Raw genomic sequence first — 15921 nt, forward strand, 5'->3', positions numbered from 1 at the left:
GGTACAAGGGAAAAAACCTCCCCACACTGCACTGTGGTGCCATCACTGATGAGACGTATTACAGCGGTCAATCCAGCATTACAACCTGACCTTTGTGAAGGTGGAATGCTATCAAATTCTCACAGCTGTGTTCCAACATCTACTGAAATAGTTGCTGTTACCAGTGCTCTAAAGAGAAAGATAGCTAATGACCCTAACGTGTGTGTGTATTGTATATTGCACAGCTAACACCCTCGCGCGCTCTCTCTCTCTCTCTCTCTCCCCCCTTTCTCCCTTTCCCTCTCTCTCTACCCTCTCTCCCCCTTCTCTCTCTTTCTTTCTCCCCCCCTCTCTTTCTCTCTCTCTCTCTCTCTCTCTCTCTCTCTCTCTCTCTCTCTCTCTACCCTCTCCCCCTTCTTTCTCTCTTTCTTTCTTTTCCCCCTCTCTCTCCCCCCTCTCTCTCTTTCTTTATTTCCCCCCTCTCTCTCTCCTGTCTCCTCTCTCTCCCCTCTCTCTCCCCTCTCTCTCTCTCTCTCTCTCTCTCTCTCTCTCTCTCTCAGGAGATCCAGAGTTTGTTGACTAACTGGCAGGGTCCTGATCTGATTGGCTACGGTGAGCTGGTGATGGAGGGAACGTTCCGTGTTCAGAGGGTAAAGAATGAGAGAACTCTGTTCCTCTTCGACAAACTGCTCCTCATCACCAAGAAGCGGGAGGAAACCTACACGTACAAGGCCCACATACTGGTGAGGATATGACCGGTCAGGCCCTGTTTAATTCTGTAGTGAGCTTCACCTTCGTGTTTTTATTCGACTGAATTCTGTTGCAGCTCATTAATCTGCTAAACTCCCGCTGGGAGCTACACACTGATATCAATCCACGTCTTCGCAGGTGTCCACAGTGTGGACTTTAACAAATGTCACTGGGAAAAAAAAACCTATAAATGTACTTAATTTTATTAACTCAACCTCAGAAACATGACTGTGTTACACTCACACCATCTTCAAACACACACTAACACTGCAGTGACTGGGGCACCACACCACACTCATCTGGACAGTTCTGCACATGTGGGCTCCACTTTATTGAGTGGAAAAAGTGAATGTGTATTAGATTCTTTTCTGTCAAGATATCATAAATGTACTATTGCTCTCTCATCATCATCATCCCTCTCTCTGCCTCCCACTCTCTCTCTCTCTCTCTCTCTCTCTGTCTCTGCCTCCCCCCCCACACATATCTCTCTCTCTCTCTCTCTCTCTCTCTCTCTCTCTCTCTCTCTCTCTCTCTCTCTCTAGTGTTGTAATCTGATGCTGGTGGAGTTGATTCCTAAGGAGCCACTGAGCTTCAGTGTATTTCACTATAAGAATCCCAAACTGCAACACACAGTACAGGTAAACAACAAACACACACACACACACACACACACACACAGAAATGAACTAGAATGTCCTGATCGAGGCTAGTGAACTTTAGCCTAATAATATACAGCACACCCCTTTACTCAGGAATTTCAGTGTGGGTGTGTGTGTGTGTGGGTGCGTTTGTGTGTGTGCTTCCACCCTGAGGCCAGTAATACTAACTGACCTACAAGTCTGAACCATCGTCTGACAGCTAAAAACATGAGCTTGTGTGTGTGTCTGTACGTCTGTGTGTGTGTGTGTCTCTCTGTGTGTGTGTGTGTGTGTCTGTAAGTGTGTGTGTGTGTCTCTGTGTGTGTGTGTGTCTGTAAGTGTGTGTGTGTGTGTGTGTGTTTGCAGTTTTTATGGCAGGTCCATCATTGCAGAAGCCAGTGTCATTAAAGCGAAGGTTGCGGTGTTTACAGCGAACACACTCAAAGCTGTTGTATTTTTCTGGTTGTTATTTTGTGGTCGCTGTGGTGACGCAGAAGGTATTTGATTGAGATTTCGCCGCTTGTTTGCTTTCGGGCAAAGTGTTCCCTCTATCATTTGTCTGTCTTTCAATAGACTCATTACCGTCAGAGTGCTGTTATGTAACAGATGTTGAACACAGCAGTGATTATGTATTTATTCTTTTTCCGCTTCGCTGCAACTGCAGTGATCTGTTGAAGATGATTCTGTCGCAGTTCGTTTTGGATCGAGGTGGAGTTTAATATGGAGCATGAAGCCAAAACACCTACAGAGTTCTGTGTTTAGTTTGTTGTGATGTTGTAAAACCAGCTGATTTTCATCAGAACTCATCATCAGCAGAAAAAAATCAGTTATTCTTAAAACAAGGGGTTAGTGATGATGATGATGATGATGTGATGATGATGATGATGATGTGATGATGATGATGATGATGTGATGATGATGATGATGTGAATGTGTTGATGGTTTGACACTTTTCCTGTAGAGTCTAATGGACACACAGGAACATTAAGGGTTTAACTCTGATGATCTGAAGATGTTCTGTTGCAGTATTTAGCTGCTATTTTATAGCGCTTTTCAAAGTCCCAAAAGCCTTTAGATGATAATGGTTTAGAAACAAAGGGAGCAGACAAACACTGAATGAGACGAATGTAGAATGAGGCCTTGTCCATATTTACTGTGGTATGTTTTTGTCATGTAGTTTTCCTGTGTCTTTTGGCTATTCATCCACACGCAAACTGCAAAGTGGACCTTCTAGAAAACTGCATCCATGGTGAAGTTGTTCAGAAGCCCATTTGGGCTGACTGAGATGACTGAGATGTTTTTCTCGATGGATGGCAGGGAACTGTAATGAGAGAGGTCCCCCGCCCCTTAACGTTCCTTCACTTTCAGTATCAGGTCAGTGTCGTCGTAGCTAAAGGCCGTGTGTGTTAACGGGCTCTCTGGCTCACCCTGCAGGCCAAGTCCCAGCAGGACAAAAGGACATGGATCCAGCACCTGAAGAGACTCATCCTGGAGAATCATCCTGCCAAGATTCCTGCGAAGGTCAGGACACTTTGACGTTCATACTCTCACACAGTCCAAAAGAGGATAGGAACTAAAGCTTAAACAGGAAAGTCCTGTGTGTCCTTGTCTAAGGCCGGTGTGTGAAGTTTGTTCCAAGAGAAATAGACCATAACCGAGAAGTTAAAAAAGAAAACAGTTCAAGGAGCTGGGTGAGGTTTTTAACGGCACAGCGTCACCTAGTGGCCACAACATGTTTAATTAAAAACTCCAGGACACTACTGTGCTCCCGTATGCCCACTGCCCCCAAAAAGTACAGCACAAGGCATTCCAGTCTTCATCCGTTTAGCAATTTGATATGATTTTAAGGTGAATGACACGCACTGATAGAGATATGGGTGCTGCAGTGGACTCTTATAGTAGCAGCCTTCACCCAGTTGATCTGACCTTATTACAAAAATAAATGTAAGGCTAAGCGCTCTCCTAGATTCCTTTGTCTCCCCAGACGTACGTGACGTCCTCTAAAACCTAAAAGAAGTGCCCTGAATACATCCTTGTCCTAAAACACGAAGGAAGGCAGTGGTTTCTAGGCTGCAGGCTTTGACAGTCTTTTTCAGTAGCACAGTTAGAGGAGTACATCCTATTAAAGTGTCTCTAAGTCAGTCGTCACTGCGCCACAAGCCCAAGAATCCTGAGATATCTTTCAAATTATTGCTCGTATCTGGAGCGTATCTGTAGATTGTTTGATGTACTTTAACCCTTTAGACATTCTTTAATATACATATGCACATACACACACACACACACACACACACGTTTCTCCAGTCATTGCAGGTTTTATCAGCTCCAAGGACCATTCAGGTGCATTTTGTAGTTGTAGTCCCTGTATATACCTTTAGGGTCCTTTTCACCCTGATTCCAATGCCTCAGGACCTCCTCAGAGCAGGTATTTTTCATGTTGTGGAGCACTGCACTCACATTGACACCAGTGGTGTGTTAGTGTTTGCTGCTCTGGTGCCTATGGATCAGACACAGCAGTGCTGCTGGAGTGTTAAAACACTGGGCCAACTCATTCACCCCCTAGTCCTCTGTCGGTGGCCCACAGGACCCGGCTGATTATTTCTAGTCAGTGAACTAACATTAACATTGCTTGTGTCTTCTGCAGGCAAAGCAGGCCATTCTGGAAATGGATGTGCGTAAGTATGATTTTGTTATGTACGTGTGTGTGTGTGTATGTGTGTGTGTGTGTGTGTGTGTGTGTCAGTCACTAGGTGCCAGTGTAATGACTGTATGTCAAATCATTATAGACTTCTCCTTAAATATGTATTTCCGCTTTATCTAGACCATCCGAGCCTGCAGTGTAGCCCTGAGGGACTGAACAGACTCAACCTGAAAGAAGGCCCCTCCCCCAGGAGAACTCGCAGGAAGACAGGTAAGTTATCGAATAAACTCCCTGTGAAATAGAAGTGAAGCTACACTCTACTCTGACTTGGTTTTTACATCTTTCTACTTCTCTTTCCAGAACCTTTATCCAAACTGCTGAAAAACAAACATGCAAGTGAGTAGAGACCTTGTTTATTTGTTGTTTTGTTTTTTTATCGCACCTTAAGAATTGTAAAAGCATATTCTGCTCTGGCTTTTGACTGATTGTGACTTTTTTTTAATTTTCAAACAACAGTATCCAGCCCAGACATACAGAAGGTTTGTTCCATTCTTCTCATTCAAAACATCCGAAAACCATAACAGTTTATATATGTTTATGAGAGAAGATATAATTATTATTAAAACATCCAATGAAAATGAATGTAAAAGGTTTTAATGTACAGTAGTTTCTGGAAAGTTCTTTTGATGAATTGATGCTGATTAGACTTGATCTCCTGTGGCTATTTTACAGAGGAGCAGTTTTGGAGCCACCTTGCTCTCTCCTGTGGTCCACTTGGGCACAATAGGACGATCTCGGAGCCTCGTCAGCCAATCACAGGAGTCGCTGGACCCTGGTGACCACAGTGATGCAGATGAAGGGCTACATCAACAAGATGCTGATGATGAGGACGACAGTGGGCTGGTAGGTTGTTTCTTTTTTAATTTGGGCTGAAAATGTTGATGTTAAAGGCTTGAGGGGTTTGGTTGTGTGATGCAGCGCATTTCTGAAGGTTTATGAGGGTACAGTAATATAGAATATATTTATAGTATTATAACAATATAAGTTTCTAATTTGGGTCAAACACCGTTTTCACTTTCATTAAATGAGAAACTCAGTGTCCTAGTCCCAGTATGTTTTTTCTGTATGTGTGTCACTGTAGGGCTCTGGAGGGAAGCTTCGTGTACCAGGGAAAACCTGCAGGAAAAGGCTAAATCCACAAGTGTCCGTGGACAGCATTGACCGGTGGAAGAACCACAACCTTGACCACACTGATCTACAGGTGAGACATACATAATGACTGACATAAATCTAAAATGTACAATCATTATGGCCACTTTGTTGTTTCCACACTCACTGTCCATGCTCTCAACTCCACTGACCGTACAAAAGCACATCGGTCCAGCTGTGGCTCTGCGTATGTTGTTAGCACCGACTTAAATGGTCTGGACCCCTTGAATACCACCACAGAGCAGGTTTGACACTCATTGACACAGATGTGCTGGTGTGTTATTTTGTGTTGCACTTGTCTGAGTGTATCAGACACCACGATGCTGCTGGAGATTTAAAATCCTGTGTCACTGATGCATTGATGATAGTCCACCATATTGTGCTAGTCTCTGTGACTCTACATATAAGAGTTGGGCTAACAATGTGGGTTTGTCTAATAGATTGGGCAGTGCTTGGACACAGTGATTCAAAAAAATCCAGGTGCACTGCTGTTTCTGAGAGACGCGGGTAACTGCGGACTTCACTCTGACACAGCCTTCTTCAAAACTTCTCGCCATTGTGATTCTGCTGACCACCTGCACTGCACCCCACTGTAAACATGTGTACTGCACCTTGTGTACACATTTCGTGCACAACCTACGCATCAAGATCTGCTCTATTAGAATTAGAATTAGAATCACTTTATTGGCCACTGCGCTTGCACACAGGGGAATTTGTTCTCTGCATTTAACCCAATCCGTGCAGTGAAACACACATTTACACACACTAGTGAACACTAGGGGGCAGTGAGCACACATGGCTGGAGCGGTAGGCTCCAGACTCACTGCACCCCTGAACTGGATAAGTGGTTACAGACAATGAGTGAATGAATAAATTATTGGTCTGTTTCTTTACAGGCAGCCAAAGAGTCTCTACAGCACACTCCCATCCTCCAGGTCACAAGTCCTGCAGAAAAACATGCTGAACAATATTTCTTGGGCACCAGTAGTGGGAATTCTGTCCCAAACATCTGGGCAGACCACCGAGTGCGACGAGCCATGTTCCCCACTCGCCAGAAGACCATCCAGATTGATGATGATGAAGACATCTATCAGATGTTTGTGCCCACTGAGAATGATACAAGTGGGCAGGAAGCAGAAAGTGATCATGACCCTGCTGAGGACCCTTCCCCTGGGCGACCCTGCAGTTGGCATGTGGAGCAAACACAAGTGCAGTTAGACATCCCAGCCAGTGGCAGCAGAGTGCTACGAAGAGCCAGTAGTGTTGGAGAGAAACAAAGTGAACGGCAAAGTCCTACAAAGCGGTCTGTCCTTGAAGAGGCAGAACGCACTAACACAGAGTCCTCAAGTAACGAGATTTCTGGCTCTTCTTCGGCCGAACAACTAACCATTGATGACATCGAGAATGTTTACGATAATATAAGTTATGAGGAGCTGCAGGCCATGGGACTGATCCGGAAGGACATGGATGAAAGCCGTGCTCCTTCAATAGCGGCAGAGACCAAGGCAGTTGTACCTCCACAAATTTTTGTTTCTCCAGTTGAAACAGAGACTTCACCTGACAGCAACGTCTCCGGCCAAGAGGCGCTCCCACATGAAAGCCATGACCTGCAGAAACTGCAGGAGGAGGAGAACATCTATGATACCATTGTCTTCCATCAACTGCCACAGACAGGGAATGGAAAAGGACAAACATTCGAACAGGAAAACCTCCATTCAACTGAGATAGATCTAACAGTTAACCTGAGTGCAGCTACGTTTGATTCTGAAGAGAGCCTAAATCTAGACAACTGTAAACCAGTAAATCGACCCCTTCCTGATATTCCAGTTCTCTCTATAACCGAGGTTGACAATGAGTCGCTATCTTCCGATAGTTCAGAACTTCTGTCACAACAGATTGCGGCTGATCGCATGTCAGAGCAAGTGGATGAGATCTGGAATGATCTGGAAAACTACATCCGGAATAATGAAAAGAAACCAGACAAGCTGCCTGCTGCATTTCCTGTCAGTGGACCAGAATCACCTCAGAAGACCAGCAATTCCAGAAGTAAAACACGAACTGTAACAGAACGCTCACACAATCGGTCAAAATCCCCAAGCAAAGCCAACAAACCCCCACAGAAGACACAAGAATCCCGGCAAAGATCACAAGATTCCCCAAACAAGCCAGGTCAATCCCCAAGCAAAAAATCAAACTCTCGAAGCAAAGCAGTTGACCACCCTCCCAAATCACGGTCAGACGGTGTCAAGAAAGTGAAAAGAGCCACTACATCACCCAGTCCTCCAATCCCCAAACCCCTTCCCACCTTCCAAATCCCTGTCCTCAGTGTTCCCAAACTTGTGCGAGAGCCTACATTTGAGATAGACGAGCCTGATGATGAGCTTGATGAGCCTCATGTAGCAGCCACTCCAGCTCCAGCTCCCGCCACACCATCAGTTCCTGAAGTCCCAAGCCCAGAACCCCAGCCTGGAACCGTTAAGAGCATCCGAAATAAACTGGCCAGGCTTAGCAGTGGAAGTTTCCGAATGGATGATGAAGACCCTCCTTCACCAAAGGACCCTGAGTTTCAGGCCTTGTTTACTAGTTTGGATTCTTCCCTCTTCCCCATGGGATCGCCGGGTCTGCTACTTGGTGGGGAAGTTGGGGACCAGATGCTTGATTTAGGGGAGAAGGGTAAAAATAGAGTCTTTCTTATGGCCAGACAGTACAGCCAGAAAATCAAAAAGGCCAACCAACTGCTGAAGATGAAGAGCATGGACCATGAGCCCAGTTGCGGAAGACTCCGAACCAACAAACAAAAAGACCTGGCATCCATTCTGGAAGAGAAGAAACAAGGCGGGGCAGCTATAGGTGAGCATACAGCTGCATCTCATTTCCCAAAACCAGTTGTTACATATATGATTCATAACTGAAGTTTATAATATTGAATGGCCATCTAGGGATATACCTACTAGTGGTTAAAAAATCCAGGGCTAGGAACAAGATAGAAGATACAAATTTATAAAAAGAACACTTTTTATAAAAATCAGAAGTTGTTTCCTCGCCATTTGCCAACTTTCCAGTCTGTTTCTGCTTGAAACATTTTAAAGACTTGAAAACTTTGAAAAGCATGAACGAAGATGACATATTGCTCTATTCCTGCTACATAGGTGGGTAATATTGACTAATTATTGCTGTAGATGGAACTGACATCTACTACTGACTACTGACATCTACTACTACTACTACAGACTACTGACTGCATGAAAGTAAACATTGACAGAAAGTGATACAAAACTAAACAACTCAAGTAACAAATATGATTCTGTGGTAATTCAAACAAGTTAATACAAGTTAAACCTTAGCCACGTACAAACAACAGTCGTTTTTCTCATTAAACGTACCGCTCTACCTTAAACGGTGTGGAGCTTCTGAACCCAAACAAACCAGAGAGAACTGCAGTTCCCAATAATCGTAGACATTGCCTTTAAGTCAATCATCCTCTTATCTGTTTAAGGTCTGAGCCTAGCATCAAATGTTTCATCCAGTTACACTTTTTTAAAAGGACCTTTTGTATTTTGTCTTTACTGTATGTTTTTTCTCTGACCTTGTCTTTGATTTCTCTCTTTGGTCTGTCTGTGTTTTCTTCAGGAGCAAGAATTGCTGAGTATTCTCAGTTGTATGAGCAGGTGATGTTTAGGGAAGCTCCCAGCACTCCTCCCGTGCTGAAGTCCTCTGTCAGTTTTGCAGGTGCTCACCCACCCTCTGCTCGCTCAAATCCAAGCTTGGCCTCTTCTCCCTCTTTACCTGAGAGTGCCACCCTGGAGCCTGACTGGTTGAACTGCACGTACAGCAACGGTGAACTTGCTGACTTTGTGTCGTGGCCGGCCGAAGTGGGAGGAGAGCGCTCTTCAACTCCTCGCCGAAAGCTGACACCTGCTACTTCTGTCCCCGCCTTGAAGATCCTTTCGGAGACTCCAAGCACTTCACCTAGTCAGCGCTGGAGTGCCTGTGTGTCTACGCCTAGCAACGATGAATCGGAGCACATTTACAGCACACTGGGACTACGCAACTTTAAAACACCGCCCTACAACCGCTGCCAGTCCTCATCGTCATTGGCGGAGCAGCAAGAGAAAGAGAATAGTGGCACTACAGGCAACAGAGGATGGAATAGATCCACAAACTGTTCAGAGGTTAACACTGTTCCAGGACGTGGTCTGGGACCAAGACAGCGTAGCCTCCCTGAATGTCCTGCCCATGTGATTTCTGACCTCTCCTCGTCATGTGACCTTACTCTGAGAGACTCCCAGCAGGTTCTGGTGTTAAACAGAAAGTCGCAACTCGATGCACTCAGTGCCACACAGAATTACCTGGCTAACTTCAAGGACAACGGTGAAGATGATGACGATTATGTCGAGATCAGATCAGAGGACGAGAATGAAGAGCGCGGTGTAGCGCCCCCTATCTCTGCCCAAGTGCACAGCAACACAAGTCTATCCCCGGAAACCCCTCCGGCAATGGGTCCGCAGGCTTCAGCAAGCCCTGATTCAGTCCTGCATGACTATGTTTGGAACAGCCCCGACGATGGTCAGCAAGCTCTAGGTCAGCCCAAAATTGTCCAGTCAATTCGAGAGAAGTTCCAGTGTCTTAATTCCAGCAGCTTTGCATAAAGCTCAGATTACAACAACCTAATGTTCTCACCATCAACAGCTTGTAACTTACGGGAGATCTCTGTAACTCCTCAGACTTTTAAAATCGCACCAGGCCACAGACAAACCTCTTTTGGTTTCTAATTGTACTTTTAAGGTTGCACTGCTTTTGTGAATGACGTGTGAGATTTTACAGTTCATTCATATAATGTAAAGGTTCCAGGAAGGACATTGACTCTAGTATTGAACCTTTATATTATGTGAGGAGATCTTTTTCAGGCTGATTTCCAGGCACTTCTAGACAGTCCAAGTCTTTGGCCCATCCCTATTTATTGTAAATGGGTTTGGACCAAATCGGGGGGGGGCGGTCTCTATGGAACGGTTTGAAAACACCGCTTAAGGGAAACAAAATTGGTTCGTCTTTGGAACTGATCAAAAAATCCTTTGGTTGCACTTTCTTTTCAGGCTGATACAAAACCTCCACCCCCTCATTCACACTGCTTCCCTTAGGCTTTAGATTTTAATTCTGGAGTCTGTAAAGGCAACTCCCCATATTAATACGTTGGTGTATGTTTGGGGGATGTTCAGTCACTGTGCTGTGGCTTTAAGGAGCAATGGGTGGTGGGAAATGCACTGGGCACATACTGCATATAAGCAGGGAAAGAAAAACACAGCACAAACAAAGCTGTACCACATGGGTACCAAATGTTACATTACTAAGGATGCAACAGCACAAAAGCACATTTACCGCACCTCAGCAATAAACATCATGTACTTAACGCTCATCATGTTTAAAGTTATACACCTCAATTATAAATGGACATCAGTAATAAACCGCACACTTGTCATGTATCACACAAAGACACCACATATAAACACTTATTTTTTCTCTCATATGAGACTCAATGCACTATTCATAGTTTTCACATCACAGTCACGACTATAGTTTATGATGGGTTTAGCTAAGAGGACAACTAATCTGTTACATATTTAATTATAGATATTTAACACTCATTTGTTTTTTGGGCCGAGGACCGAGTCTCATTTTAAAGGTTGGGGAACCAAAGATTGTGGACAGAGTGGGCTTTTATGGATTAAAAGTGAACCTTATCAGTTTTCTGCGAGTTGTGATGCTCACTTGTTTGTATATTATATCTTTATCATCACTACCTTTTCACAAGCCATATTCCTAGTCCTTTTTTTTTCGCTCCTCCCTCCCATGTGAATGAGCGTGGCATTTAATGTCTTTAATCCCAGTTAATGTGCATGTGCCTCTATGGACCATCAATAAAACAGGCAATAAGTTAGTGTTTGTTTAAACTAGCTAAGTAACGGAAACAAGGCTCAGTGCTCGATTGGTTATGTCTGCGTAATTTAGGTTGTGTGCAGCTCTGGGAGCGGTGTGATGTCCAGAATCTCTCTACATACACTTTAATGTTAGGAATCTATTTATGTTTATCAGATTGTATAGGACTTAGAACAATATATTTTTAGGTTTTTAGTTCGACAGGGAAGCCATGCGCACGCTCATTTGGGCTTAGTTTTAATGTAAATTAGAGACTACTGTAAGAATCTGCAGAAAACACATAGAGAGCAGAGCCGTGTTTTATTTAGGGTTCAGTTTCGCTGAGTAGAACATTGACAGTGTCTTAGAAAGGACACCACTATAAATAAATGGTTATTCTCATTTCATTCTTGTTTTATCATCTGCAGAGGACCATTTAGTAAAGAGTGCTGTAATCAGGGGTGTGTCTCCTTCCAGAAGTTCACCTCATCCATCATTTTTGTTTGTTTTTAGAATTTGCATTTGTTTACTTAATTAAAGAGCTCCACCCTGACACACACACACACACACACACACACACCACACACACACACACACACTACTGATAAATACAATAGATTTATTGCTTGGAAACTTTGTCTAAATCACACTATATTGAAATCACAGTTGTTTTTTTTTTGTTCAGTTCCTCATTTGTCACCAACTTCAATCTTCAGAATAATTCTGATTTTATTAATTTATTTTCTTATTTTGGAAATATTGTTTTTGACCCAGTTTTTGAGATATCCACTGTTTAACTTATATTTATTTTATATAAAGGTCTTACTTTTATCAATTTGGTTTAATTTGGTTCAGTTTCTTTGTTTACTGTGATTTTCCTTTTTTTTTCAATAGCACTGTTCAAAAGATAATGTCATTAAAATAAATAACAGCAATTTGAAAATGAGGACCCACAGCCTGTTGTTAATATTAATGTAAATACACCAAAACGAATAAAGTATGAAGTATGTTTATACGGTTCTGTTCATTTCCTCGTTTGTAAATGTTGTTTTCTGTTTCACTGGTGGGGACTGTTTTCATTCGTCGAACTGATTTCTTTTGCACTTTTTAAGATTTGTTTTTTATCATTATTTTATTCTGTTTGTGTTTGTAAAGTTGTACATTTGTAGGACGTGCTAAATGTTGTCATAGTGTCTCGCTCTGTCATAATCTTAATTTTAAATTAAATGTACTGTACATTTTTTTTTTTTTTTTTTAAGAAATTGCCTAATTGTAACTGCTCAATGATAGGTGTTTGAGGCTATAAATAAATGCTCTATCAAAAACTATCAAAAATGTTTGGATTGTTTTTTTTTTCAGATTTATGCTGAGAATATTACACACAATATATATATATATATATATATATATATATATATATATATATATATATATATATATACACACACAGGGGTTGGACAATGAAAGTGAAACACCTGTCATTTTAGTGTGGGAGGTGTCATGGCTAAATTGGAGCAGTCTGGTGGCCAATCTTCATTAACTGCACATTGCACCAGTAAGAGCAGGGTGTGAAGGGTTAATTAGCAGAGGGTAAGAGCAGAGTTTTGACCAAAATATTGCAATGTACACAAGATTATGGGTGACACACCAGAGTTCAAAAGAGGACAGATTGTTGGTGCACGTCTTGCTGGCGCATCTGTGACCAAGACAGCAAGTCTTTGTGATGTATCAAGAGCCACGGTATCCAGGGTAACATCAGCGTACCACCAAGAAGAACCAAACACATCCAACAGGATTCACTGTGGACGCAGGAGGACGCTGTCTGAGAGGGATGTTCGGGTGCTGACCCGGATTGTATCCAAAAAACATAAAACCACGGCTGCCCAAATCACGGCAGAATTAAATGTGCACCTCAACTCTCCTGTTTCCACCAGAACTGTCCGTAGGGAGCTCCACAGGGTCAATACACACAGCCGGGCTGCTGTAGCCAAACCTTTGGTCACTCACGCCAATGTCAAACGTCGGTTTCAATGGTGCAAGGAGCGCAAACCTTGGGCTGTGGACAATGTGAAACATGTATTGTTCTCTGAGTCCACCTTTACTGTTTTCCCCACATCCGGGAGAGTTACGGTGTGGAGAAGCCCCAGAGAAGCGTACCACCAGACTGCTGCATGCCCAGAGTGAAGCATGGAGGAGGATCAGTGATGGTTTGGGCTGCTGTATCATGGCATTCCCTTGGCCCAATACTTGTGCTAGATGGGCGCGCCACTGCCAAGGACTACATTTACATTTATGCATTTGGCAGACGCTTTTATTCAAAGCGACTTACAAAAGAGGATCTAACATTCGAACTACAGCACAATTTATACAAAATACCTTACATTAAGTGCAATATGCAGGAAGTAATAAGTGCATTAAAGAAAGACATTCAGTGCAAAAGATACTCTCGGAAGAGCTGGGTCTTCAAGGATTTCTTGAATGAAGAGAGGGTTTCTGTTGCTCTGATGGTGCTTGGAAGCTCGTTCCACCAGCGTGGTACCAGAGATGAGAATAGCCTCGACTGACCTGTACGGGGGGTTGGTCGTGTTAGTAGGCGCTCCTTTGAGGAATGGAGAGGGCGGGCGCTGACGTATGGTTTTAAGAGTCTATTGAGGAAGATGGGAGCAGAACCAGTGAATACTCTGAAGGCCATCATTAGTGATTTGAATTTAATGCCAGCAGCTAAGGGTAGCCAATGCAGCTCAACTAATAGGGGCGTGACATGTGCTCTTTTTGGTTGGTTGAAGACCAGGCGTGCTGCCGCATTCTGGATCATCTGTAGCGGTCTCACAGCACAGGCCGGAAGACCTGTCAGGAGGGCGTTGCAATAGTCTAGACGGGAGATTACTAACGTCTGAACGAGGAGCTGTGTTGTATGTTGAGTTAGGTATGGCCTAATCTTCCTTATGTTGAATAGGGAGAAGCGGCACGATCGAGCTACAGCGGTAACGTGATCTGCGAAGGTCAGCTGGTCATCAACCATGACACCTAGGTTTCTTACAACCTTGGTGGGAGACACTGATAGGGACTCTAGCTTGATGCTGATGTTGTGGAGAATAGCTTGCTTGGCTGGGAGGACCAGTAGTTCAGTTTTGGATAAATTCAATTGGAGGTGATGTTCCTTCATCCATGTAGATATGTCAGAGAGACAGTCAGAGATTCGAGTTGCCACTGAAGTGTCTCCTGGAGGAAAGGATAAATAGAGCTGTGTGTCATCTGCATAGCAGTGATAGGAGAAGCCGTGCGAATGTATGATTGGGCCTAGAGAGGTAGTGTACAAGGCAAAGAGTAGGGGTCCCAGCACCGAGCCTTGGGGCACACCTGTGGTGAGGTGGTGTCGCGCTGATGTTTGTCCAAGCCATGACACACTGAAGGATCGTCCAGTGAGATAAGACACAAACCAGGAGAGTGCATTGTTCTTGAAGCCCATGTCAGTGAGTTTGTTTAGTAAGATGTAGTGGTTGACCGTATCAAATGCTGCTGATAGGTCGAGCAGAATGAGAACTGAGGATTGACCTGTTGCTTTTGCATCTTTAAGAGCTTCCATTACTGACAGAAGTGCAGTTTCCGTCGAGTGGCCGCGGACTACCGAACCATTCTGAAGGACCATGTGCATCCAATGGTTCAAACACTGTGTCCTGAAGGCGGTGCCGTGTATCAGGACGACAATGCACCAACACACACAGCAAGACTGGTGAAAGATTGGTTTGATGAACATGAAAATGAAGTTGAACATCTCCCATGGCCTGCACAGTCACCAGATCTAAATATTATTGAGCCACTTTGGGGTGTTTTGGAGGAGCGAGTCAGGAAACGTTTTCCTCCACCAGCATCACGTAGAGACCTGGCCACTATCCTGCAAGAAGAATGGCTTCAAATCCCTCTGACCACTGTGCAGGACTTGTGTATGTCATTCCCAAGACCAACTGACGCTGTATCGGCCGCAAAAGGAGGCCCTACACCACACTAATACATTACTGTGGTCTAAAACCAGGTGTTTCAGATGCCCAGTGCCAAGTGTGGGATAGAGGGCCATAAAGCGTCCAAGCATTTTAGTGTGAACAGTGGAAATGTGTTCACTGGAGTGACAGATCCCTTCAATACCCCTGATCTTACTAATGTGCCTTTGAAAAACAAATGAGCTCTTTAGAGGGTAAAACTTCTCACAACATCCACCATCTCTCAGCTCAGGAAATGAAGTGTATACCACTCTGTTCTTCTCTTTCTGGATCATTCGTATCTAATTAATTGAGTGATTGATGGAAAGAGAAAGAAAAAGATGATCAATGTTGTGACCCAATCAACAACGGTTTCAGTGTAATTAGTATCACTGTCCACTAGGCGGCGAAGGAGCTACCACTCCGTACATAATTGCGTCACTGTTAGAGCTTTTATTTTTTATTTTTTTGTTGTTTTAGGTTTTGTGATCCATTAAAGTAAAGTCATATCATCTGTTTAATTCGCGTTTTTGTGCCAAATCATCATTGTAAAATAAAATTTAATTAAAAATGCTTCGTAAAGGTCCCAGCTCATCTGGCCTTGTCTCAAACTGTTGTCTACTCCCTACAAAGTGCACTTAATAAGTCACTGAAATATGGATTCAGCGATGAGATTATCCACTAAATTGTAATTTAATTAATCTGCTGTGTTTACGAGCGGGATATAATCTGCGTAAACCAGTATTTAGTGACTGATATTGTGCACTATTTAGGGTGGAGGGAGGAGGCGCTGTGTTTGGAGCACAGCCCCTTT

General features: G+C 43.6%; 1 protein-coding gene across 3 annotated transcripts in view; it reads left to right on the top strand.

Moving 5' to 3' along the window:
* Positions 1-12437, top strand: part of LOC136696678 (pleckstrin homology domain-containing family G member 1) — a 61659-nt gene extending 49222 nt beyond the window's left edge. For all 3 annotated transcript variants that reach the window (XM_066671285.1, XM_066671283.1, XM_066671282.1), the window contains exons 8-18: positions 540-722; positions 1272-1367; positions 2802-2888; positions 4012-4042; positions 4189-4278; positions 4369-4404; positions 4525-4547; positions 4741-4911; positions 5150-5269; positions 6114-8067; positions 8848-12437. In XM_066671285.1, the coding sequence (XP_066527382.1) occupies positions 540-722; positions 1272-1367; positions 2802-2888; positions 4012-4042; positions 4189-4278; positions 4369-4404; positions 4525-4547; positions 4741-4911; positions 5150-5269; positions 6114-8067; positions 8848-9866 (3810 nt within the window). In that variant the 3' untranslated portion in view covers positions 9867-12437. The remainder of the gene's footprint in view (positions 1-539; positions 723-1271; positions 1368-2801; positions 2889-4011; positions 4043-4188; positions 4279-4368; positions 4405-4524; positions 4548-4740; positions 4912-5149; positions 5270-6113; positions 8068-8847) is intronic.
* Positions 12438-15921: the final 3484 nt, after the last annotated feature.

Source organism: Hoplias malabaricus, chromosome 5 (genome assembly GCF_029633855.1).
Source record: "Hoplias malabaricus isolate fHopMal1 chromosome 5, fHopMal1.hap1, whole genome shotgun sequence".
In the NCBI taxonomy this organism is placed as follows: Eukaryota; Metazoa; Chordata; class Actinopteri; order Characiformes; family Erythrinidae; genus Hoplias; species Hoplias malabaricus.